The 26,031-nt window shown below is 43.1% G+C and overlaps 1 protein-coding gene across 1 annotated transcript; it reads right to left on the bottom strand.

The window, feature by feature from the left end:
• Positions 1–5,210: 5,210 nt before the first annotated feature.
• On the bottom strand, positions 5,211–25,444 carry TEDDM1 (transmembrane epididymal protein 1). The gene is made up of 2 exons (XM_054447110.1): positions 25,079–25,444; positions 5,211–7,380 (listed from the first exon to the last, which is right to left on the bottom strand). Exons 1-2 carry the CDS (start codon positions 25,345–25,347, stop codon positions 6,744–6,746), a joined length of 906 nt encoding a protein of 301 aa, XP_054303085.1. The 5' UTR covers positions 25,348–25,444; the 3' UTR covers positions 5,211–6,743.
• Between the last annotated feature and the right edge of the window lie 587 nt (positions 25,445–26,031).

The raw sequence follows: 26,031 nt of genomic DNA, 5'->3' as shown, positions 1-26,031 counted from the left end.
CTAGAGACACAACATAGGTAGATAGGTAGGTAGATAGATATTGCTATCCGTACTATTACTCGATCATTCTATTTTTAGTGCCTGAAATCTACCTGATGGTGTCCAGCTTTTATTGCTTGAAATTTCAGTTTAAAGAGCAAGAATTTATGCTTCCAGTGCCTTTGGAAGAGGAAGGGAAGAAGTTTGTTCTGGTTATGTTTTGCACCGCAAATATGGAAAAGAAATGTTGCCTGCGACCACACACACATAACTTGGCTTCTTCGGTCAACATCCCTTTCCTTTAAGAGTGTGTAACACTGTAGTGCGTTTACATGAGAGATGCAGCATTCATCTCAAACAGTGGTTTTTGGGATGTTTCAGACTGGTGACATTTTGGATTGTGTAAGGTGCCTTACAAATTCCTTGTTAAATTTCAGTGCTGCCCGTTGAAGCATTACATTGTGGTGGCTAAAGGCACGGCTGCAGGTCAAGTAAACCTAGGTTCAAATCTGGGCTTTCCCTTCATACCAGCTTTGTGTTGGCCAAATCACTTAGCCACGTGAAGCCTGTTTCTTTGTCTATAATAAAAGAGGGATAATCATTTTTACCTTATACAAGGATTAATTGTGATAGCACATACAGAAGAGATTGAGTAGTCCCTGGTACATCGTAAATGTTTAGAAAACAGCAGTTATCATAGGCCAAGTTCTATAATCTGAGGTGATTGGATTCTTTCTTTCCCCATAGCGACTTTTGAATACAACTTTTCTGACTCAGTGTAATGCTTTACCATTCATTATATCAAACTAGACTTAACCTTGGTAACACAGTGAGCTGTCTTCATTTCTTTCTGTAAAGGTTTGAGTTTAAATGGTCGAGGAAGAGAAAAGTGATGCAAAGGAGGAGAAAAGTGATGTTTTTATTTTAAAAGATGTTATTAATCATTTCCAGATACCAAACTACCGAACCATAAGCCAGAGCCTCTGCTGCACACACCACCAGCCCCTGAGGTGGGGATGGCAAACATAACAGAGAACGGAATGGTAAGGCGCGAGTGCGGTTCTGCAGGCTTATAGTATTTCTGCCATTTGAGTGCCTGCTTCCCTTCCTAGATGTCTTGACCTCATTGAGCAGCTTATTCATTGTCATATCCCCCAGTAGTGTCCAGGGTGAGTGTTCAATAAATGATATTTGTTAACCACACAGAAGTGACAGCGGCACCATCAAGAGAACATGTGCTTTGAGCTGCTTTTCCGAGAATGGAAATGGATTTGCTTTGATCCATTCATGTGACCAGGGGCATGCTTTGTAAGGGTTAGGAACATAATACATGACCACTGACTCTTTCAGGAGTGAACAAGGGGCCTTGTCCTCCTTGGCCAGCCCCACATTTACTTAAAATGACGAAATTAGGACCCAGATGAGTCCAAGAACTGACCAGGGAGGCTTGAGCATAGGCAAGAAGTAAAAGCAGAAGAAACTGGTTCACCCCCAGAAACCCAGACTGTACTTTTAGAGAAGTTAAAAGTAAAACAGCCTGTTTCATCCAGTTTGACTTTGCTGTGTCTGCTGCCCTTTCTTCTCCTTCCCCTTCTTCCCTAAATTGCCACCCACCCCCATTCTTCACCCCCACCATAAAAAGAGCATTAGAATGCTTGAACCCATGAACTTTTCTGTTTCTTGGTACACACCATATCAGTGCTGACAAGGGGTTCCATTGCATGTGCTTTGAAGTCATATTTTTCTCTCTTAGAGTAGAATTGCCATGTCCAAGGGGTGGGTGGAGTGGGAGAGCAATTACAGGGAAAGATTTTGTTCCAAATCTGCAGAAATAGCCTGAGATTAAAAGTATTTCTTCAATGTTGTTCTGCTGCCTGAAATAAAAGCTTTGTATTAGGATTTTGCTGTACTCCCAAATCTTATCTCTATTAGGAAACAACTTTTCTCTTTTTTTTTTTTTTTTTTTTTTGAGACGGAGTCTTACTCTGCTGCTCAGGCTGGATGCAGTGGCGTGATCTCGGCTCACTGCAACCTGCGCTCACTGTAACCTCTGCCTCCCGGGTTCAAGCAATTCTCCTGCCTCAGCCTCCCGAGGAGCTGGGATTACAGGCGTGTGCCACCACACCCAGCTAATTTTTTGGTATTTTTAGTAGAGACGGAGTTTCACCATATTGGCCAGACTTGTCTTGAACTCCTGACCTTGTGATCCGCCTGCCTCAGCCTCCCAAAGTGCTGAGATTACAGGCGTGAGCCACTGTGCCCAGCCCTTTCTCTGTCTTTTAAAGGATCCATTGTCACTCTGCAAGTATGAAGTCCTTTACCTGGGGATCTGGAGTGCCTTCCCAGGGGCCTGTGTGGTTGCCGTATACTCATTAGACACAAAATTTAGGGTAGGGCTCACATTGACCAAATCTTTCTGTTTAGGAAATGGAGTTTTCCCTGTGTATGAATGATTTCAACAGGCATTCAGTGAGACCTTTAAATCATGTTAAAGAGATACAATTGAGACTCAGGGTTGGGGAACACCCTGGAAACCCAACCCAGAATTGTAAAATATTCTTTTAAAAATTATTATTATGTAATAAACCAACATCAATTCTTCCCAAAAGAATGGACCATAGTAGAATCTTAAACCAAATCAAAATAATAATAATAAAAATGAAGAAGAAAAGAAATAGCTCTGGAAGTTGATAGCATTATTCTTAAACCATAATTTAGGGAAAAGCTGTAGTCGGCCAAGCTTTCAAATTTCAGTTTATACAATTAGAGAAGGAAAGACTACATTTACATTATACTTCAGTTCAATAACTAGCACTAAGAATGGAGGAATTGTTCTTTACAGTTTTTGATTGTTTGATATTTTTCAGTTCAAGACAGGGAATTGGAAATTCACGTCTCAGCCATATCTGTAGCCTGATTTGAGTTTTGTAGGATGCGTGCTGAAATCGGTCAAATACAAGGAACACTTCATTTCCCCAACTGCATGTTATGATGGAAGGTTTGGGTCTGTTTGAGCTCTACCCTGAATCATGTCTCTAGCAGGAAACTACATGGAAAGTTGGGAAGAATCAAGTTCATCTTAGTTAACAACCTGGTTAAATATGTCCTATTGAGAAAATTAAAGCCATACAATTCTAGAATTAGATCTTCACATCGTTCTGTCTTAAAGATGAGGAACTGAGGCTTAGATAACTCATAGTAACTTGATGAAGTCACGTTAGGTTAGTATTTTAGAGCCTAATGAGCTTTCAAGGTGCTGTTCTTTTTCTGTTCCTTTTCCTTTAGTGTCTTTGGTCTGTGGGTGATCTGTTCCAGGGCCACCATCTCTAAAATACTGAAATTCCTACAGTCCTCACTGAGGGAGGTACAGAGGACAGGGAGCAACCATTTACCTCTCAATCCTGGGTATGCTTACCCAGTGACTTCTGTATAGCAGACACTCAATATATATTTTCTTTGTGAATAACTAGATTAGCAGAAAAAAACAACACCGTAGGACAGATTCTCTTTGAAGGACTCTTTGGAGATCATTTTTCACATCTGATAATCTGCCTCCAGTTTCATTGTTTTGTGAATCTGGGGTTTTTGTAGATACATTTTGTCCTTTATTCTCAATTTACACTGTATAGATCGTTGTTCTGTAGATTGATTGGAACATTATTGAAGCTAATTAAAAAATTTAGAGAATTTAGCATTCTGATCAAAAAATTATTTAGATCAGAGTATGTGCTTTAGTTGGTAGCATTCCCAAAGAAATCCTCAATGGGATCCACAGCCCCTCCTCCCTCCCCTCCCACCTCATTAGTTAATTTGGATCCCTGTTTATTTCACATTCACTCGCCAAATTTTAACGGGAAACAAACAGCCCTAGGGCATGTTTTCTGGATGCTTGGGCAATTCTTAGTCTGGTTCTGGATTTTTCCTGTCCGTTCTCCTCTCCCACTTCTTTTAAACCCATTCTCCAGAGACTTGTTTACTGGGGTTGGAGAATCAGAAGCTTGGCCGGGGTGGTGTGAACCTAGTGCCCTCTGGTGGAATTTTGTGAGAATGACAAACTCCCCCAAAGCTTGAGTGTTTTGAGTTTTTTCTTGAGTAGCCTTTAGTGGGAGGACCTTTCTGTTACATCTTAAATCTAGTAAGTTAATAACATGAAGGCTTATTGCCTACACTGAATATTTGAAAGCTATTATGTTGGGGATATCACTTGATTACCAGAGGTTTATTGTTAGAATTAGGCTTCATTACAGGAAACAGGCAGCTAAGTGTTTGTGCTTTTTCATCACCTCCCATTAACGTGTAAGAGAGGTAAAGAGAAAAGGAAGGCTCCCAAAGAAAAGTAATTGAAAAAAGGCTAGGAACCAAGAGTAAAGGGGAAATGGCAAACATTAGAAGCCTTGGTCACAAACAAGTCTTATCCCCAGCCCTTGCTTTGGATCTGAGCCCAGAAATGTAAGACCCAGCCAGAAGTTGAGAGTCTGCCAGATTCTCACCCCCCGGGGGAGATGGGGGTCAGGGTAGGGGACAGAAAGTGTTGCATAAACACACTCCTAAGGGAGGTCTAGGGTGTTTACACTGTGCTGTTTGCTTTACCTGGGCTTTCTGGCTTGTTTTCTTTCCTTTCTTTCTTTCTTTCTTTCTTTCTTTCTTTCTTTCTTTCTTTCTTTCTTTCTTTCCTTCCTTTCTTTTTTCTTTTTTTTTTTTAAGACATAGTCTCACTCTGTCACCCAGGCTAGGGTGCAGTGGTGCAACCTCAGCTCACTGCAACCTCCGCCTCCCAGGTTCAAGTGATTCTCCTGCCTTAGCCTCCCGAGTATCTGGGATTATAGGTGCGGGCCACCACGCCTAGCTAATTTTTGTATATTTAGTAGAGACAGGGTTTCACCATGTTGACCAAGCTGGTCTCGAACTCCTGACCTCAAGGGATCCGCCCGCCTTGCCCTCGCAAAGTGCTGGGATTATAGGCGTGAGCCACAGCGACCAGCCGTCTTTCTCCTTTCTTTCACAATTTCATTTTTTTCATTTTGAGAAAACTTGCTTCTCCATTGCCATTAGCAAAGTCATTGTGGCCCAGAGGACACAGTCACACTTGCGTCAGACACACCTGCACTTAAATTCCTGTGTTGCCTCATACCAGCTGTGAGACTTGGGCAAGTCAACCTGCTGGAGTCTCAGTTTTCTAGAGACTCCTTATAGAAACATTTGTGAGGATTAAAAACAATAACAGAGTCAACTTCAGAAACAAGTTACTGGATTTTATTATACCCCAAAACAAGGAAGAGAGTGGGCACATTACTAAGGCAGTGACTCAGTGTTCAGGACTGTTGTTGTCACCCAGAGAGATTCACAAAACCTCCAACCTGTCCAGCAACGCATTTAGAAGAAACAGGATTAGGGAAGACTCTGGAAGCAAAGAAGCCTTTATTAAACATAACCATGATCCATACCCGGAGTATACATAGGAAATTTGGTAACTTGGATAAGGCAAAGTCTTTTCCCTTTAGGAGCCTGTACTTTAGTGGGTGAGGAAAAACCTTCTGAAAGAAAATGATTTCAGCAGCAGTATAAAAGAAAGTGTGTCACCTGTATGAGCAAACTAACAAAGCAGATTTAATGTAAGTGCCCAAGAGTTCCAAAACAAAGGAATCAATAAGAGTTCTGGAGAAGGCCACCTTGGGGATACTTGGTGCGGTGGGAGGTGGATGTAGGTTTATTCTGGGAATTGAATAACATGGTAAATATGTGACTGTAGGATGACTGGCTGTGATATGCAAGGAAAAGAAATTTGCAAAGACCCAAGAATGGTATCTGCTAAATTGCATGTGCAAGGGTGGTCATGGTGAAATAGGAAAGTTTGGGCTAGAATAAGAGTAATAAAATGAGAAGTCAGGAAAGTACCAAGCATTTGAATTCTATAAAAATGCTATAGCATTTGAATTCTATACAAATTTAAATTATGGAAATTTGAAATGTTATTAAGTATTTAAAAAGTCTCACTTTATGTGTAAAGTTTGAAATGAAGCCAATTCTTGAAAGCTGCGGAGAGAGAAGGAGGCAAAACGAGCATTATTTCAGCCTGTATGAATTAATTATAAATTCTATCATGCTATTTCCACATGGTGGCACCACTTTGGTGAGCACGTAAAGTACCCACTTCTCTTTATCAAGATGGGACTGGAATGGGTCCAGTTTTGAGTTGTGAGAAGTCTTTATTCTCTCAGGTAAAAGGCAATCCCTTGTGCCTGATGAAGCTAGTGACAGCATAACTGCTAGACTCTGTTCTCCTCCCTTCACAGCTCTTCCTTTTGTTGCATTCTCTTCCCCCAGTGGCTTTTCTTGCACACTAAGAAAAAGTGTTCTCCTGGTCCTTTTCCCTCCCTCCCGCAAATCCCATCAGCGTCTCTTTCTCAATCCCTCTCCCCTTATCTTCTCAGTAATTAGAGGCTCAGGGACAGAAAATGCACCAGCACGGGCATGGTGGCAGGCTCCTGTAACTGCAGCTACTCGGGAGGCTGAGGCAGGAGAATCGCTTGAACTCGGGAGGCGGAGGTTGCACTGAGCTGAGATTGTGCCATTGCACTCCAGCCTGGGCAACAGAGCGAGACTCCGTCTCAAAAAAGAAAAGAAAAGAAAATGAACCAGCAGACGGGACCAACTGCTAGCCTTCAAGGCTGTTACCTTCACCAAGGAGGGTACCATGCTCGTGGCTGAGGAGCCCACAGGAGGAAGGTGAGGTGGACGATGTGCCAGCCACTGTAGGCCTTGTCTCAGGGGGAGCTCTTTGGAAGGAGGAGAGCCTGGTCCTCTTTCTCTGACTGCTCCACTTCCTGTAGCAACTTGTAGAGGGCTCCTGGAGTGCTTGCATAATATGGAGCTTCTTTGGGCCCAGTCAGCTTCAAGCTGGGTCTGAAACAATGATACCAAAAGGAAGAGAAGCCATAGATTCCCAACAGGAATGAGGCATTGATCATCACATGCCAGCAGAAGAAGGTGGTGACAAACATGATGTCACTGATGTCATCGTCCTGCCATGGGTAGCCAGAGACAGGTCTGTATAGAATAAAGCCTGCCTGCATCAGCCAGGAGCCCATCATCAGGATCAGAAAGGTCTCCATCAGCTGGAGATGACACATGTTGGGAGCCCACAGCTCTGCAGTCAACACCAGCAACAGCAGGAACACCACCAAGATGAACAGAGAATGAACGTGCAGCTCCACCCCTTCTGAATCTTTAACGTGTGACACCATCAGCAGGAGGAGCTCGTAGATGATCAGGACCAGGGTACCTTTTTCTAGGCCCACACACCTCTGAGGCAGCACGTTCTTGCTCATGAAGTCCACACAGCCATTAAGAGTGAGGAGGATGAACATGGTGAGGTGCTGCCACTCTTTGGGGTACATGAACCTTGGTGGCAGCTCCCTGTTCATCAATATCAACCCTCCTTTAATGCAGCTGACCTCATAAACTATCAACAGGGAGCCGGTCGCCATCTTCAACAAACTTCCATAGGCTATTTTCCACAGCCTAGCACATCTTCCCTTATTCCTGGGAGGGGACGAGGGATACAGGAGAGAGTCACTGAATATTATAGCTTTGGAGATTACTACTGCCTGATATAGTCCATATAAGAACAGAAACAGCCCTGGATACACATGACCAATAAAGTTTCCCATGGAACCATCAATCTGTCCACTGAAGGAGAGAAGTGCGATACTCAGGCACAGCCTCACTTTATGCAGCCACTTCAAGTTCTGGGCTTTGGAAAGAACTGCCTTCCACCTACTTTTATCATGTCATCGCACCCACTGCTCTCCCACAAAGAGGAAATGTTTCTCAAGACAAGCCTACACATTCGGTGGAATATGGCCTATCATTCCATTCCATTCCGGTACATTGGGAATGCACTGGCTTCTGCCAAAGTAGTTGGTGAATGGGCTTTCAGAGGATCCTCTTACAGCCCTTGAGGTGCTTCTGGTTACACTCATCCCTATGTCCCATGGCTTCCTTCCTCTTGTCCTGCCCAGAGCTTGGAGGAGAAAAGGAGAGGAAAATGGAGTGGGTTGCCATGATGGTATCTAGCATGACATGGACACTCATAAACTCTTGAGTATGCTTCAGTCCTTCTTAGACATCATTTTGGTCCAATTGTAAAGTCAAACATTTTCTTTATGGATACATACTTTTGAACATTTGGATATGTAGTATAGCACCCATCTGGCTTTTCTACTTATCTGTGATAGACACATCTTGAAGACCTCCAAGAAAGCCCCCTTCAGCATCCCCCCGTTACCCGCTCACATTCCCCCAACCACCACCACTTCAAAATTTCTACTGGCCAGGAGATGAATCTGAAAAGCCACCCCTGGGTATTGATTTTAGGGGCTGTGGTGATTTTGTAGTAGTGTCAGCATAACTGAGCTTGAACCCAGAATTTCCTTCCCAATGTGGTTCCAAATTAGGTTTGGCTACAGGTGGAATTTACATGAGAATCTGAAGGCGGAAGTGAAGCAGCAACCTAAGAATACTCCGAAGGCATAGGGTGCTGGATACTGCTGTAGCTCATGCATTGTGTCACTGTCCTGCGGGCTCACCTCCCAGATGAGCAGCAGCCAGGCCTAGAGCTGCCCCGAGCTACTTCTGCAGGTTGCCTGCCATTGAAGTATGAGATAGGGAGAGGAGGACATGGGCTCCAGTTTGTCCTGGTAGGTTCTGGTTTTGGTTTGTTTTTGGTCTTCCCTTGTTCATATAATATGGTTCTTGCTGACTGCTGCCACCTCAACCTGAAATGACTTCAGGTCCCCCACACAGCAGAGAGAAAACAGCTTTCCGTAGATGTTGTCACCTGATCCCATGTGTAAGGTCTAGTTTCTATCAGGCATCCATATCCCATCGCTCTGCTTCCATCAGCCATCCCTAACTGATACAAGGAAGTAAGATGAGTCCTGAAAATGGAGATAACACTGAGAGGAATCACCCCAGTGAGCTGGTATTGGCCACTGATATTTTAATGTGAAATAGCCACCAGCTTCCTTTCTCAGTGATTACTTGGTGAGTGTCTAATGCATCTAGGAGGACAGAGTTCTAGGTATTGGGTAACAGCCCTCCGAGCCTGAGAAAGGGGAATGGTGGAGAACAAGGTACAGGGAATGTGAAGCATCCCCAGGCACACAAGTGGTTCAGGGTTTATTGCAGAGGGTCCCTGCAGCAGGAGTTTCTCTGAGGGCAATAGGTGTGCTGAGGCGAGTGGAAGTTCATCGCAGATGATGAACCTTGCTGACTCAGTCCTCTGCGTAATCATCCATGCTCACACTACAAGCAATGCTGTAAAGCAGAGGCAACACCTGTGTGCTGATGGCGCCCCCAGTGGGGAGGAGGAGAGTTTACACACAGGGCACAGTGCTGCCTCTGAGCCCACTCTCCCATCCAAATGCCTAACATACACTTTCTCAAGCCCACTTTATGCCAAAAAAATTAGAGATCTCTCTCTGCAGTTGAGCGTGGCAATAATTCATACTTCTTCTTGCAGTTGTGAGATCTGGTGTGGCTGGGGGTCGAATGCGAAGGTAGGCTATAAAAACAAAACAATTCTGCTTTCTGAAGGAATTCACTTTGCTTATTTAATTTTAATTTTTAGGTGTTCTTATAGAATTAATATAGAGTCATTGTAGAAGAATCAGGTTTTTTTTTTTTTCTTTTTGAAGACAAATTCTCACTTTGTTGCCCAGGCTGGTCTTGAACTCCTGGGCTCAAGTGATCCTCCTGCCTTGCCTCCCAAACTGCTGGGATTGCAGGTGTGAGCCACTGTGCCAGCCTTTTTTCCCTCCCTCCCTCCCTTCCTGCCTGCCTGCCTGCCTTCCTGTCTGCCTGCCTCTCTTTCTTTCTTTCTTTCTTTCTTTCTTTCTTTTTCTTTCTTTCTTTTTCTTTCTTTCTTTCTCCCTTTCTCTCTTTCTCTTTATCTTTCTCTTTCTTTCTTTCTCTCTCTTCCTTCCTTCTTTCTTCTTTCCCTTTTCTTTTCTTTCTTTCTTTGTTTCTTTCTGTCTCTCTCCCTCCCTCCCTCCCTCCCTTCCTTCTTTCCTTCCTTCCTCCTTCCTTCCTTCTCTCTCTCTCTCTTTCTCTCTCTCTTTCTTTCTTTCCATTTTGTTTCTTTCCACATCCCTTCAGTACAACATAAATTATATAAGCAAAAAGAACATTAAAAATCATCTGTAAGGCCAGGTGTGGTGGCTCACACCTGTAATCCCAGCACTTTGGGAGGCCGAGGTGGGTGGATCACTTGAGGACAGCAGTTCAAGACCAGCCTGACCAACATGGTGAAATTTCGTGTCTACTAAAAATACAAAATTAACCGGGCATGGTGGCACATGCCTGTAATCCCAGCTACTTGGGAGGCTGAGGCAAGAGAATTGCTTGAACCCAGGAGATGGAAGTTGCAGTGAGTTGAGATCACGCCATTGTACTCCAGGCTGGGCAACAAAAGTGAAACTCTATCTCAAAAAAAAAAAATCTGTAATCCCACAACCTGGAGGTGACCATTGTCACCAGTGAGGTGTAGAGACAGTCTTCAGAAGGCAGCATGAGGAAGTGGAAAATACATTGATATGAAGTCAGAATCTGGGTTCTAGTTCTAGTTTTCTCTTGATTTCCTGAATGTCATACCCTTATCTACAAAAAGTGGGTGTTGGACTTAATTTTTCCTACAGTGAAAATAAAAAGGCATAGATGTTGTGACACAGAGGTGAGCATGTTTGTCTCCTGTCTCCTTCTCCCTTTTAGTGAACTATTAAAATACATGGAAGCACTGTAAACCTGAATGCTCAGAGGAAGGAGATTCAAAGAGAAAATCTGAGAGCAATACTTCTGAATGAATCACAGAGAAGAGAACCTCAGGGACTCTCCTTGGTTCTTGGATTTGTCCTGGGAGAAGCCAGCAGTCTGTTGCTCCTCCAGGAGCCGTGGTGTTCAGGCCTCAAGAATAAATGCATTTGGTCACTCTTTTTTGGTGATGTGGTGGGGGGTGCAGTATATGGCATCTATCACAATGGTTACTCTTAATATTGTTTCTTGAATCTCAGGTTTGTGGTCCACACAAGGTGGAAGTAGCAGAGCTTATTCCAGCTCTCACACTCATTTCCATAGCTGCTCCTGGCAGCTGAGAGCTGGGCACCAGTGGTCAGAAGAGGAGGGAGAACAGCAGCACTGACTCAACAGCAATGGGAGGTTGAATGTGGCATGAATGCAGGACATGCAGCCCCACTTACGGTCCTGTCTGGGATGTTCACTCCTCGGCCTTGGCCAGACATCAAGGCTACACACAGTTCATTAAAACATGAACATCCTGATTCCAGGACTTTGAAGATAGGAATCGCCCATTCCAAACCAGATGCTGCCCACAAGCAGCTGAGCAAGGAGCCAAAGGTGGTGAATGATTAGCAGAACTGCCAGACAGCTCCAGAGTCTGTGGACACGAAGTACCTGGAAAGCTGTTTAATGGGTGTGATATTATGATTATATACATGTTGGTTTTTGTCCATGGCTCCTAGCTCATATCTCCTTAACCCTGATACAGTCTTTTGTGATAATGTTGGGAGCACTTTAGGCTTCAGAAGCAGACCTCAGGAAACAGAATCTCTCTCTCTGACCTTCTCCGCCCCTCCTTTCACTTGCCCAAGGCAGGACCTTAATCTGATTGCAGGTCATAAGACCTTCATTCCAGAGAGGGTCATGCCCCATACTCTGGAGGAAGGAATGCTGCATGGAGAGACCAAGAAGAATCTGAACAGACAGGCCTTCCTGGGTTTCCATCATACCCTTTTTGTCCAATCACATTTTGACATAGTTGTCCATGCATCATTCATGGACAATCAATGAAGTCTCCTTAAAAGGCCCAAAGGGCTGGGAGTGGTGGCTCATGTCTGTAATACCAGCACTTTGGGAGGCCAAGGCGGGCGGATCACTTGAGGTCAGGAGTTCGAGTCCAGCCTGGACATATGGTAAAACCCTGTCTCTACTAAAAATACAAAAATTAGCTGGGCGAGGTGGTGCACGCCCGTGATCCCAGCTACTTGGGAGGCTAAGGCAGGAGAATTGCTTGAACCTGGAAATGTAGGTTCCAATGAGCTGAGATCACGCCACTGCACTCCAGCCTGGGCAACAGAGTGAGACTCCATCTCAAAAAAAAATAAAAAAGTGCAAAGACCAAAGAAGTGTTGAGAGAGCTTCCAGGTAGCTGAACAGGTGGAGGGTCCTAGAGAGTGGCACACCTATGGAGGGCATGGAAGCTCTGTGCCCCTTCCCCCATACCTCGCACTAGACATCTCTTCATCTGTATTCTTTGCAATATCCTTTATAGTAACTTGGCAAATGTGTTTCTTTGAGTTCTGTGAGCTGCTCTTGCAAATTAATCAAATCCAAAGAGAGGGTTATGGGAACCCCAACTTAAAGTTGGTCGTCAGAAGTTCTGAAAGCCCATACTTGCAACTGCTGTTGGTGGGGGGGCAGTTTTGGGGATTGAGCCCTCATCCTGTGGGATCTGACGCTATCTCCAGGTAAATAGTGTTGGAATTTAATTACCAACACCCTGCTGGTGTCTGCCAGTTGGTGTGTGTGAAGGAAAACCCCCCAAATTTGCTTACAGAAGTCTTCTGTGTTGAATTCTGTGGTGTGAGAGCAGAGGAAAAACACAGTTTAAAAGTTTTTCCTAAACAATGGGAAACTGAGTTTCCAAAAGTTGCTTGACCATGGGCATCCAGGAGGTCCCTCCTTGCCCAATTGCTCCACGGCGAGACTCCCCCCAGACCTGCCTCCCCGCCTGCCGCCCCACATTCCTGAGGGACCCCAGATACAACCACTGCCTTTTGTCTGGCATCATGAAATGCAAGAGTACTCAAGAATGTCCTCAGGAACCCAGTAAACATTGGATTTCCTAACTGCTGTGGACCCTTCTGAGTCTGCAGGGCTTATAAGGGAGTATAAAGACAAATTATTTCCGCCTAAGAGCTTACTGTTTAGTTGAAGGCACAACACCTCTACACACACATGCACACGTGCACACACATACACACACACATTAGGGAACTATTTAGACTACTTTTTAGACTACTTCTGTTTCATAGAAATCAAATGTCACATGTAAATTTAAATTTTCCAACCCCCACATTCAATAAGTATAAAAAAGGTGAAATTGATTTTAATGAGATTTGAGCCAATATATCAAAAATACTATTTCAAAATGTAATTAATATAAAAGTTGTGAATTACTTTTTTTGTTTTTTTTTTTTTGAGACAGAGTCTTGTTCTGCCACCCAGGCTGGAATACAATGGCACAATCTCAGCTCACTGCAACCTCCATCTCCCAGGTTCAAGCAATTCTTGTGCATCAGCCTCCCAACTCCTGGGATTAGGTATGTGCCACCACACCTAGCTAATTTTTGTATTTTTAGTAGAGATGGGGTTTCACCATGGTGGCCAGGCTGGTCTCAAACTCCTGGCCTCCCGCGATCCACCCACCTTGGCCTCCCAAAGCACTGGGATTACAGGCATGAACCACAAGTTGTTTTATTTTGTTTTGTTTTTAAGAGACAGGGTCTCACTCTGTCACCCAAGCTGGAGTGCAGGGGTGCAAACACAGCTCAGTGAAGCCTCAAACTCCTGCGCTGAAGCTATTCTCTGGCCTCAGCCTCTTGTGTAGCTAGGACTACAGTTACACACCACCACACCAGCCAATTTTTAAAATTTTGTGCAGAGACAGGGTCTCCTTATGTTACCCAGGCTGGTCTCAAACTCCTGGCCTCCAGTGATCTGCCCACCTTGGCCTCCCAAAGTGCTGGGATTACAGGCATAAGCCACCATGCCCAGCCTGAATGAAGTATTTTATATTTCTTATTTCATACAGAATCTTCAAACTCCAGTGTGTACTTCACACTTACAGCCCATCTCAATTTAGACAAGTTCTCAATATTATTATTATTGTTATTATTATCTTAATATTATTATTATTTTCAATATTATTCCAAGTTCTCAATAGCCACATGTGATTAATGGCTACTGTGTTGGATTACACAGATATTGGATGGGATTGAATGACCTGTTGTGGGAAATATCCATTTTAAAGTTTCAGTGAAAGAAGCAGTTCATTGAAGAGGTAGAAGTTTGATCAGAAATGGCATCTAGAGCACTACACTATAAACTTCTTAATGACTGTGGGATTTTTCCCACAGACTATGATATTTTTCAAAGGGATATTTTAATTTAACTCTGTTTAGGAGGGGCATCATCGGCAAGGCCAAGTACACCTTAGGAAGACAAGGTCAGAAGGCTGGAGGCTTGAGAAGGTCATACAGAGAGTGGGTCCAGGGAAATCAGAACAAGGTCAGAGATAGGTCATCTGCTCATGTTTCAAACTTTCATCTTATTTCAAGTAAGGGTTACTAAGCCTTGGGATTTGTCACTGACTTACCAAAACAAGGCTTATAAGAGCTGGAAAACTTCCTGCTGCCTGCGCCTGCACCACCGGCCCAGGCACTCAGGTGGAGGCACAGCAAAAAAATTAAATCAGAAAAGAAAAAGACAAGACAAAGAGAAAAAAATAAAAGAAATGGAAAGCAACATTCTAATTTTTTAGTTCAAGAGTCATATATCCTTTGGCTGAGCACTGTGGCTCACACCTGTAATCCCAGCACTTTCAGAGGCCGAGGCAGGTGGATCACCTGAGGTCAGGAGTTCAAGACCAGCCTGGCCAACATGGCAAAACCCGGTCTCTACTAAAAATACAAAACATTAGCTGGGCATGGTGGTGGGTGCCTGTAATCCCAGCTACTTGGGAGGCTGAGGCAGGAGAATTGCTTGAACCTGGGAGGTGGAGATTGCAGTGAGCTGAAATCGTGCCATTGCACTCCAGCCTGGGCGACAGAGTGAGACTCTGTTAAAAAAAAAAAAAAAAAGAGTCATATATCCTTGATTTCACCTGGAACACTAGCTCATATTTTTTCTCTTCAAAATTATGTATAATGTGAGCTTTATACCTCCATTGCATAACCACGACTTTGTTTTCACCATTTGTGTAATTGGTTTCAGGTGCTTTTCAACAATTGCATTTCAATAGCTGCAAACTTCTTTTTCTTATGGAAACTTTTGGCAAGGTGGAAGCACATACTCACCCTACCTCTGTTATTCCTTTTTTTTTTTTTTTTTTTTTGGTTTGAGACGGAGTCTCACTCTGTTGCCCAGGCTGGAGTGCAATGGTGCAATCTTGGCTTACTGCTACCTACGCTTCCTGGATTCAAGCAATTCTCCTGCCTCAGCTTCCCAGGTAGCTGGGACTACAGGTATGTGTTACCACGCCAGCTAATTTTTGTGCTTTTAGTAGAGACAGGGTTTCACCATGTTGGCCAGGCTAGTCTTGAACTCCTGACCTCAAGTGATCCGCACCCCATTCGCCTCCCAAATTGCTGGGTTTATAGGTGTGAGCCACTGCACCTGGCCCCATCTCTGTTATTCCTTTGTCTTCTCTTATGACCATGCTATGAACGCATAACCCATGGCTGAGGACAGAACTCAAGCTCCCTGAATCTGTTTTTCCAAGATCATTTTTCTTCCAAACCAGAATATGCATCCCCTAGTTAGGAGTTAACCTTTGCTTCCTTTTGTTCAGGATTCTTCATTCTGCAGTTTGGGAATCTCTCTAAACTTCAAGTTTCATGTGGAAAATACAGCTATGTGACCACCAAAAAGTCTCACTCCCTTCCACAGGTAGAGCGGTGGAAGGGGGCTGCCCAGGCAGGGACTACATTTCCCAGCCTCTCAGAGACTGAGCTTGAGCCAGTGGAATGTGTGTAGAAGTACTGTATTCCACTTCAAGGCATGGCCCATGGAAGCCTCCCTCCTGATCCCCATTTCTTTTTTCATATCTGTTGGCTGAACATGGAGAACTGGGGGGCTCTGCAGAAGGGCAAAGACACAGGATGGGTGGACCCTGGCTTCTGAAAGACTATGTGGAAGGCTCTCTGCCAACTAGGAATGCTGGCATTCAACTTTATGTATAGGGATTAATAACCTTCTATTGTGTTAAGCCAATAGGATTGAAGCGTTTATCTCTTTAAATCAGTTAGTTAATACATGCTGTCTACCATTTGTCTAAGAGGACCACAGGAATGTCAGATAAATGCAACTTCTGGCCATCAATTATGACCAACTACCTGAAGGGTTGAGCTAATTATTCCCACCCAGTCCTCTCCTCTGCCTTCACTATCTCAGGTCTACGATATTTATGTGCCCTGTCTAAGTCACCTGCTTTCTGGGGCCCAGAAACCTAAGTTCACAAAGGCTTCCTTATGACTATAGACCTAGAGCACAAGAAGTAAATGGCTGTGAAGCTGCTTCTTCTCAACAGTATCTGCTTCATTTTATTTTTTTTTTTAATTTTAGATTCGGGGGTGCTTGTTTGTTACATCGGACATGGGTATTACATGCATCATGGTGGGGGTTGAGCTTCTAGTGTACCCATCACCTAATATTGGACATTGTACCCAGTAAGTAATTTTTAAACCCTGTCTCCCTACCCCCCATCTCTTGGAGTCCTCAGAGTCTATTTTCTCTATCTTTATGTCCATGAGTATCATTTGTTTAATAACAATCGTACTCATGGACATAAAGATGGAGAAAGCTCCCACCTGTAATTGAGAATGTGCAATATTTTATTTTCTGCTTCCATGTCAGTTCATTTAGGATAACGGCCTCCAACTCCAACTATGTTGCTGGAAAGGACATGATTTTGTTCTTTTTTATGGCTGCATAGTATCCCATGGTATATATATGCCACATTTTCCAATAAACTGTTGGTAGACATTTAGGTTGGATCCATTACTTTACTTTTTGTAAGTAGTGCTGCAATAAACACATGAGTGCAGGTGTCTTTTTATATAATGCTTTCGTTTCCTTGGGTAGATAGCCTGTAGTGGGATTGCTGGGTTGAATGGTAGTTCTGTTTTCAGTTCTTTGAAATATCTCCATAGTGTTTTCCATAGAAGTCAAACTAATTTACATTCCCACCAGCAGTGTACAAGTGTTCCCTTTTCTCCGCATCCTCACCAATATGTGTTATTTTTTGGACAGGCGAGGTAACTCACACTTGTAATCCCAGCATTTTGGAAGGCCAAGGTGAAAGGATAGCTTAAGTGTAGGATTCGAGATTGGCTGCGGGCAACAAGGCAAGACCTCACCTCTACAAAAAATAAAAAATAAAAAATACCCTTGCGTGTTGATGCTCACCTGTGGTCCCAGCTACTAGGAAGACTGAGGCAAGTAAGATCACTTAAGCCCAGGAGTTCTAGGCTACAGTGAGCTGCATTCATATCACTGCACTCCAGCCTGGGTGACAGGGTGAGACCCTGTGTCAAAAATAATAATAATAAAAACATAAATAAAAGAAAAGAAAAGGAAACATCTGGGTTTTTTTTTATTTTTATTTTTTGACGTTTTAATGAAAGCCATTCTGACTGCTGACAGTTGGTATCTCGGTTAGGTTTTAATTTGCATTTCTCTGATGATTATTGATGTAGATCATTTTTTCAGGCGTTTGTTGGTCACTTGTATTTCTTCTTTTGAGAAATGTCTGTTCATGTCCTTGGCCTAGTTTTTAATGGAATTGTTCATTTTTTTCTTCTTGAATTGAGTTTCTTGTAGATTCTGGATATTAATCCTTTGTTGGAGGCAAAATTTGTGAATATTTTCTCCCGTTACGTAGGTCGTCTGTTATGTAGGTTATCTTGTTGATGACTTCTTTTGCTGTGTGGAAACATCTCAGTTTAAGTCCCATTGTCTATTTTTATTTTTGTTGCATAAATGCTTTTGGAGTCTTTATCATAAATTTTTTGGCTAGGCTGATGTCCAGAAGAGTTGTTGTTTTTTTTTAGGTGTCCTTCCAGGTTTTTTTTTTTTTTATAGTTTCAGGTCTTACATTTAAGTATTTAACCCATTTCCTTTTAATTTTTGTATATAGTGAGAGATAGGGGTCCAGTTTCATTCTTCTGCATATAGCTAGCCAGTTTACCCAGCACCATTTAGGGTCTCTTTCCCCCATTCTTTATTTTTCTCCACTTTATCAAAGATCAATTGGTTGTTGCTATATGGCTTTATTTTTGTACCATGATCTATGCATCCATTTTTGTACCAATACCTTGCTGTTTTAGTTACTTTAGCTTTGTAGTATAATTTGAATTCTGGCAATGTAGTGCCTCTGGCTTTGTTCTTTTTGCTTAGGAGTATTTTGGCTATTTAGGCTTTTCTTTAGCACCATGTGAACTTTAGGATTGCTTTTCTAATTCTGTGAAAAATAATGTTGGTAATTTGATAAGAATTGCATTGAATCTGTAGATTGCTTCCGGTAATATGGTCATTTTAACCATATTGATTCTTCCAGTATATGAGTATGGGATGTTGGGATGTTTCTCCATTTATTTGTATCTTCTAAGTTTATTTTGTCAGTGTTTTGTAGTTTTCTTTGTAGAGATCCTTCACCTCTTTGGTCAAATGTATTTCTAGTTTTTATTTTTTTGTGTGGCTATAGTAAATGACAATGAATTCTTCTTTTTATTTTCTTTAGATGGAATCTTGCTCTGTCACCCAGGCTGGAGGGCAGTGACATGATCTCGGCTCACTGCAACCTCCACCTCCCGGGTTCAAGCAGTTCTCCTACCTCAGCCTCCAAAGGAGCTGGGATTACAGCCACCACGCCCAGCTAATTGTTTTATATTTTTAGTAGAGACAGGGTTTCACCATGTTGGCCAGGCTGGTTCCAAACTCCTGACATCAAGTGATCTACCTGCCTCGGCCTCCGAAAGTGCTGGGATTACAGGCATGAGCCACCGCGCCCAGCTGGAATTGAATTCTTAATTTGTTTTTCAGCTTGAACATTTTTAAGGTATAGAAATGCTACTGATTTTTGTACATTGGTTTTGTATCCTGACACTACTGAGGTTATTAATCAGGTCTAGGAGTCTTTAGAGTTTTCTAGGTCTACAATCATGTAGTTGGCGAAGAGAGATAATTGGACTTTCTCTTTTCCAATTTGGATGCCTTTTATTTCTTTCTCTTGCCCAATAGCTAGGACTTCCAGTATTTATTGAATAGTAGTAGTGAGAGTGGACATCCTCGTCTTCTTCCACTTCTTAGGGGGAAATGCTTTTAGCTTCTCTCCATTTGTTATGATGTTAGCTGTGGGTTTGTCATAAATGGCTCTTACTATTTTTACATATGTTCTGTCCATGTTTAGATTTTGTTTGTTTGTTTTTGTTTTGAGTCAGAGTCTCACTCTGTTGGAGTCATGAGGCTAGAGTGCAATGATGCGATCTTGGCTCACTGCAACCTCCACCTCCCAGGTTCAAGCAATTCTCATGCCTCAGCCTACTGAGTAGCTGGGATTACAGGCATGTGATCCCACACCTGGCTAATTTTTATAGTAGAGATGGGGTTTCACCATGTTGGCCAGGCTGGTCTTGAACTCCCAACCTCGGGTGATCTGCCCACCTCAGCCTCCCAAAGTGCTGGGATTACAGGCATGAGTCACTGTGCCCAGCCATCTTTTTTTAGGGTTTTTTTTTTTTTTTTTAAATCATGAGTTGATGTTGGATTTTATCAAATGCTTTTTCTGCATCTATTGAGATAATCATATGGTTTTTGTTCTTAGTTCTGTTTACATGGTGGATCACATTTATTGATTCGTGTATGTTAAACCATACTTGCATCCCTGGAATAAAGCCCAGTTTATCATAGTGAATTAACTTTTTGATGTGCTGTTGTATCTAGTTTGCTAGTATTTTGTTGAGGATTTTTGCATCTGTGTTCATCAGGGATATTAGCCAGTAATTTTCTTTTTGTTTTTGTTGTATCCTTGCCTGATTTTGGTATTAGGGTAATACTGGATTTGTAGAATGAGTTAGGAAGGGATCCCTCCTCCTAGATTTTTTGGAAGAGTTTCAGTAAGAATAGTACTAGCTCTTCTTTGTACACCTACTTCATTTTGGATATAATCTCTCAGTTACAGGGCCACAAGTCTCAGTATGATACGGTGTTTTCTACTGCTCACAGTGCTGGATAAACCTTTACTAAAATTTAACACCACCTTTACTAGTTTCCTATTGCTTTGTAACAAATTAACACAAATTTAGGAGCATACACAATGAAAACTTACCATTTCAAAGTTTGCATGGGTCAGGAATCCAACAGGAGTGAACTGAGTCTTCTGCTCTAGAGATTGCTGTCAGTTCTTGGCATATGGCTTTCATAGGCAAATCACGACATGGCTGTGAGTTTTCTTCCATGCCAGCAGGAGTGAATCCTTGATGATTCACCTTCTTCTAATGGGCTCATTAATATATTTAGGAATCCTAAATACATTAGGGATGGGTCAGACTCATCCAGGACAATCTTCCTTCTGATTAATTCAAAGTCAACTGATCAGTAACTAAGCTTAGATTTGATATTTCCTTATATGAACTGGTCCCAGCAACACTCAAGGGAAAGGGATTAACCTGAATATGTATACCAAAAGCAGGAATCTTGGGGACCATCTTAGAATTCTGCTTACCAAACCATCTAATTATCCTTTTCATCCATTACCATAGTTACAATATAATTATGTATATTGTTATTTGTATTTTTCTCATTATTTTATTGCCAATCCTTGCATAGTTCCTTGAAAATAGTAACTCTTTAGGATTCCTAAATATATTAATTAATCCCTTGGTCGTTTTGATTGGAGGTGAAAAATCTCCTCCATTCATTAACCACATGTTTACAAATAAGTGTCCTTCATTGGATCTTCACTTTTGTGAAATTCAGTAGTGAAAGTTTTCTTTTTTCAGTCTTCCCAACATCTGAGGGTGAATTCTTTCTAAGGTTTCGGCCTGCGGTGTAATTCCTCTACTGGTGTTTCTGATAGAGTTTCAATTAGAAATAGATGGAAACCCAAATTGGGATAGTTCAAAGAGGGTTTAATAAAGGTACTTCTGGGCTGGGCATGGTGGCTCACACCTGTAATCCCAGCACTTTGGGAGGCCAAGGCGGGTGAATCACCTGAGGTCAGGAGTTCAAGACCAGCCTGGCCAACATGGTGAAACCCCGTCTCAATTAAAAATACAAAAAAAACTAGCTGGGTGTGGTGGCGGGCGCCTGTAATCCCAGCTACTCAGGAGACTGAGACAGGAGAATTGCTTGAACCAAGGAGGTAGAAGGTTGCAACAAGCTGAGATTGCACCATTGCACTCCAGCCTGGGTGACAGCCTGGGTGTCTCAAAAATGAATAAATAAAATACATAAATAAAGGTACTTTTTTTACAGATGTGGACAGAGTATAGGGAAACCATAAGGGATACTTGAGTAATAGTTGGAGCTGTTAACTGCCTCTAGGCCCCAAACGGAGGTAGGACATGGGACATGAGACTTCTTTATATATGAAAGGATAGTGAATTGAATGGTGGCACCCAGAAAAATAGGTCCAAGTCCCAACCCCTAGAACCTGTGAATGTGATCTTATTTGGAAAAGAGTATTTGCAGATATAATTAAGGACCTCAAGATGAGCTCACCTTGGATTTGGGGTGGCCCCTAAAGCCAATGGCAGGTGTCCTTATAAGAGAAAAGCAGAAGGAGATTAAAGGCACAGAGATACACACAGGAGAAGACAATGTGAAGATGGAAGCATATATGGGAGTGATGCAGATATAAGCCAAGGAATGCCAAAGATTACCTGCAGTCAGTGGAAGCTAGGAGGGAGATGTGCAGCATATTTTATGTCAGAGCATCTACGAGGAACAAACCCTGCCTATACCTTGAAACAAAGTTGTTGTTTTTACAAATAAAAAGCCAGTTATTCCTCACATTAATTGAAGAAACCATTCATAATATGTATTTAATTCTCACATTCCATATTTTTGTTTCTGGAGCCTCTATTAAGCTATACCATGTTGATTTATGGACCTATGTTACTTGCTTGCTCCTATACCACACTGTTTTAATTCTTGAATTAATTTCATAATGGACTATGAAAGCTGGCAAAGCAATTTTCTCCCTCATTTTTTTCTTCTGGGAAAAAAAAGGACTGAGCTGTCTAAGTGTTTCTTTCTCAGATATATTTTACAATGGGTTTGCTGAATTTTGTTAAACTTATATTGGGAATGTTTTTGGAGGGGAGTACACTCAATTTAAATATGTTTCTACAAATGCAGGTGTATTAGTTGCAAGACATATTTTATGAGATATTATGTTGGGAGAAATTCACTAATTATCAGAGATTTGCATAGCAGTTTAGAACTAGGATATGAATGACTTGATAAGATCAATAAGGAAGTGTTTTCTGGGTTTCTTCATTATTTACCATGACTGTATTCAAGAATGGCAATAAGGCTGGGTGCGGTGGCTCATGCCTGTAATCCCAGCACTTTGGGAGGCCAAGGTGGGCGGATCACCTGAGGTCAGGAATTCAAGACCAGCCTGGCCAACATGGTGAAACCCCGTCTCTACTAAAAATAGAAAAATTAGCCAGGCATGGTGGCACATGTCTGTAGTCCCAGCTACTTGGGAGGCTGAGGCAGGAGAACCCCTTGAACCTGGGAGGCGGAGGTTGCAGTGAGCTGAGATCACGCCACTGTACTCCAGCCTGGGTGACAGAGCAAGACTCTGTCTCAAAAAAAAAAAAAAAAAAGCAATAAAAAATGAGAGCCCAGATGATAAATAATGAAAAAGAGCCCAGTGATTAGACATAACCTAAGAAACAAGAAGGATTAGAAGCATCTTGTCTCAGGCTCCAGTCTGACCTGTACCCAAAACATTAGCCCTGCCAGGGGTATGGAAGCCCAGCATCCTCTGCACACCCAGGGCAGTCTAGGATAGAGACAGAAAGTATGACGTGCACATACTCTTTAGGAGGCCTGAGGATCACTTCAGTGTTCTACTCATGCACACCGGGGCTTCTTGCTGCCTGCTTTCTACCCATCTTTTTTTCCACGTCAGTCACACTCCTCCACCTTTCTCTGCAGAGAAGTCATTCGAGCCCAGACAACAGAAGCAGGGGCTTGACTTTCAGAGTGTATGCTCCTGTCCTGTCTCGGACCAGCCATGAGTCTTTGGGCACAGACACCTGTGGAAGTCTTCAGTTTTTTATATGTAAAATGGAGACATCTGGGAAGCCAACAGGGCATACCTCATAGAGGTCTAGTAAAGGATGATACACAGAGTAAACTAATCTCCTAAACAGGTCAGTGGAGTTTATTTTAAACACAGACCTGCTGCTGTGTGATGCAGTCTTAGCCTGTGGCTGCCTCTCCGAGAGTTCACATAGCAGACACTACATTTAGAAGAGACAGGAAAGGGAGGCGCTTGAAGCAAATGAGACTTTATTAAGCATGAATTGTGTGGAGGACAATGTTATATTCTTCTAGAACATGCAGCAGAAATGGGTAACTAGGACATGATAAATTCCCTGCTGTTCAGGAGCCTGCCTTGTAGTTGGTGGGGCAAAACTTCCTGGAGAGGAGCAATATGAGATACAGAACAAAGGAGAGTGTATCAGCCACACGGGCAAATAGCAACGCAGACCCAAGGAGTCTATGAGAAGTTTTCTGGAGGAGGACTTTTTGGTGGAAGTGGTGCAGGAAATTTATGGCTGAGTGTAGAATGACACTGTGTAGTAAAAATATGACTGCCAGTGGGTTTTATAGAGAGCGTTATTTCGAAAGGCTCAGGTGTAGGATATAGTAAATCAGGATCTAGTAAACTGCTGCTGGGGCTAGTGGTGGTTAAACAAATAGAAAAACACTTTGCTTTGGCTGGATTAGAGGTCAGGAGTAAGAGATGTGGTGGCATTTAGTGAAAGTTTGGTTTATGGAGACTTGAAAAACTATGATGTAAACAGTTTTAATTCTCACTTTATGTGCAGAATTTGAAACTATGCTAATCCACCCAAGTTAAAAATACATATGAGATTCTTATTTCAATCAGGTGGGTTAAGTGAATGGTACTCCATCTGTTTACGCTGTTTCACCTTAGCTGGCCAACAGAAATACCCATCACTCCAATCTTGATATGTGAGAAGTCTTTATTCCTTAGGTAAAAACCAGGCCAGGCAGCTGGTGAGGGCATCACTGCTGGGCTCCACCCTCCTCCTTTCAGAGGCCTCCCTTTGATTGTTTTCTTCCCGCTATGGATATTTCTTGGCCACATTCCTACCCCTTTGGGCTTCTTCCTCCTCTCCCACTTTGCCCCATCCACATAACCCCATCTGTGCCCCCTCTTCAGGTTTCTCTCTCCCTATCTACTCGGCAGACTGAGGCCCAGCTACAGGGACAACAGTCAGGGCCAATTACTGTCCTTCAGGGCCATTGCCTTCACTGGGGACCAAAGAGGGTGCCATGTGGCTAAGGAGCCCACAGGAGGAAGATGAGGTGGACGATGTGCCAGCCACTGTAGGCCCTGTCTCAGGGGGAGCTCTTTGGAAGGAGGAGAGCCTGGTCCTCTTTCTCTGACTGCTCCACTTCCTGTAGCAACTTGTAGAGGGCTCCTGGAGTGCTTGCATAATATGGAGCTTCTTTGGGCCCAGTCAGCTTCAAGCTGGGTCTGAAACAATGATACCAAAAGGAAGAGAAGCCATAGATTCCCAACAGGAATGAGGCATTGATCATCACATGCCAGCAGAAGAAGGTGGTGACAAACATGATGTCACTGATGTCATCGTCCTGCCATGGGTAGCCAGAGACAGGTCTGTATAGAATAAAGCCTGCCTGCATCAGCCAGGAGCCCATCATCAGGATCAGAAAGGTCTCCATCAGCTGGAGATGACACATGTTGGGAGCCCACAGCTCTGCAGTCAACACCAGCAACAGCAGGAACACCACCAAGATGAGCAGAGAATGAACGTGCAGCTCCACCCCTTCTGAATCTTTAACGTGTGACACCATCAGCAGGAGGAGCTCGTAGATGATCAGGACCAGGGTACCTTTTTCTAGGCCCACATACCTCTGAGGCAGCACGTTCTTGCACATGAAGTCCACACAGCCATTAAGAGTGAGGAGGATGAACATGGTGAGGTGCTGCCACTCTTTGGGGTACATGAACCTTGATGGCACTTGCTTGCTCATTAGCACCATCCCGCCATCAAGACAGAGAACCACATAAAATGTTAAGAGGGAGCCAGTCACTATCTTTAGTAATCCTCCATAGGCTATTTTCCACAGCCTGGCACATCTTTGCTTATTCCTGGGAGAGCACAAAGGATACAGGAGACAACCTTTGAGTATCATGCCCTTGGAGACCACTGTGGCCTGATATAGTCCATAAGAGAAAAGAAATAACCCCGGGTAAAAATGGCCAACGAACTTTCCCATGGAATAGAGGCCTGTCTGACTGAAGCGTGGAGAACAATACTCAGGACTCTCTGATCTCCTGTCCCTCACAGGCCTCTCGAGTTTTGGGTCTATATATACAGAGCTAAGTTCTACCTACTTTTGTCATCTCCTTCTGCCCACTGCTCTCTCACACAATGGAAAGTTCTGGACAGGAGCCTAGGTTTTTAGTGAGGTGGGTCTCATTGTTCCATTTCATTCCAGTACACTGGGAACTAATTGAGTTCTGCCAAAGTAGAAACATAAATATTTTTTAGTATGCACCTGTGGGAATTTGTGCTCTCAGGAGCTCTGCTTTTGGATCCTTGAGGACCTTCTGGTCACACTTGTCCCTCTCTCTCATGGCTTGCTTCCTTCTGCCCCTGTTCAATGCTCAGAGTAGGAAAAGAGAGGTGCCTGAGCACGGAGATTATCCAGAGAAGACCTGGGTTACTCACAGACCTTAATGCATCCTTTAAGACTCCTTACTCGGACAGGCATGGGTGGCTCAAGCCTGTAATCCCAGCACTTTGGGAGGCCAAGGCAGATCTCGAGGTCAGGAGTTCAAGATCAGCCTGGCCAACATGGTGAAACCCCATCTCCACTAAACATACAAAAACTAGCTGGGCATGGTAAAGAGTGCCTGTAATCCCAGCTACTCGGAAGGCTGAGACAGGAGAATTACTT

Source organism: Pongo pygmaeus, chromosome 1 (assembly GCF_028885625.2).
Source record: "Pongo pygmaeus isolate AG05252 chromosome 1, NHGRI_mPonPyg2-v2.0_pri, whole genome shotgun sequence".
In the NCBI taxonomy this organism is placed as follows: Eukaryota; Metazoa; Chordata; class Mammalia; order Primates; family Hominidae; genus Pongo; species Pongo pygmaeus.
Note: the sequence above shows the minus strand (reverse complement) of the source record. Positions and strands in the feature narration are given on the sequence as shown.

What these genes read in the sequence shown, in the direction of transcription:
- TEDDM1 (XM_054447110.1), bottom strand. Translation starts at nt 25,347, where the DNA reads ATGGGAAAGTTCGTTGGCCATTTTTACCCGGGGTTATTTCTTTTCTCT. An exon ending in AGCAAGCAAGTGCCATCAAG is followed by an intron (nt 7,381 to 25,078) that starts GTTCATGTACCC and finishes GCTGCCACCAAG; the next exon opens with GTTCATGTACCCCAAAGAGT.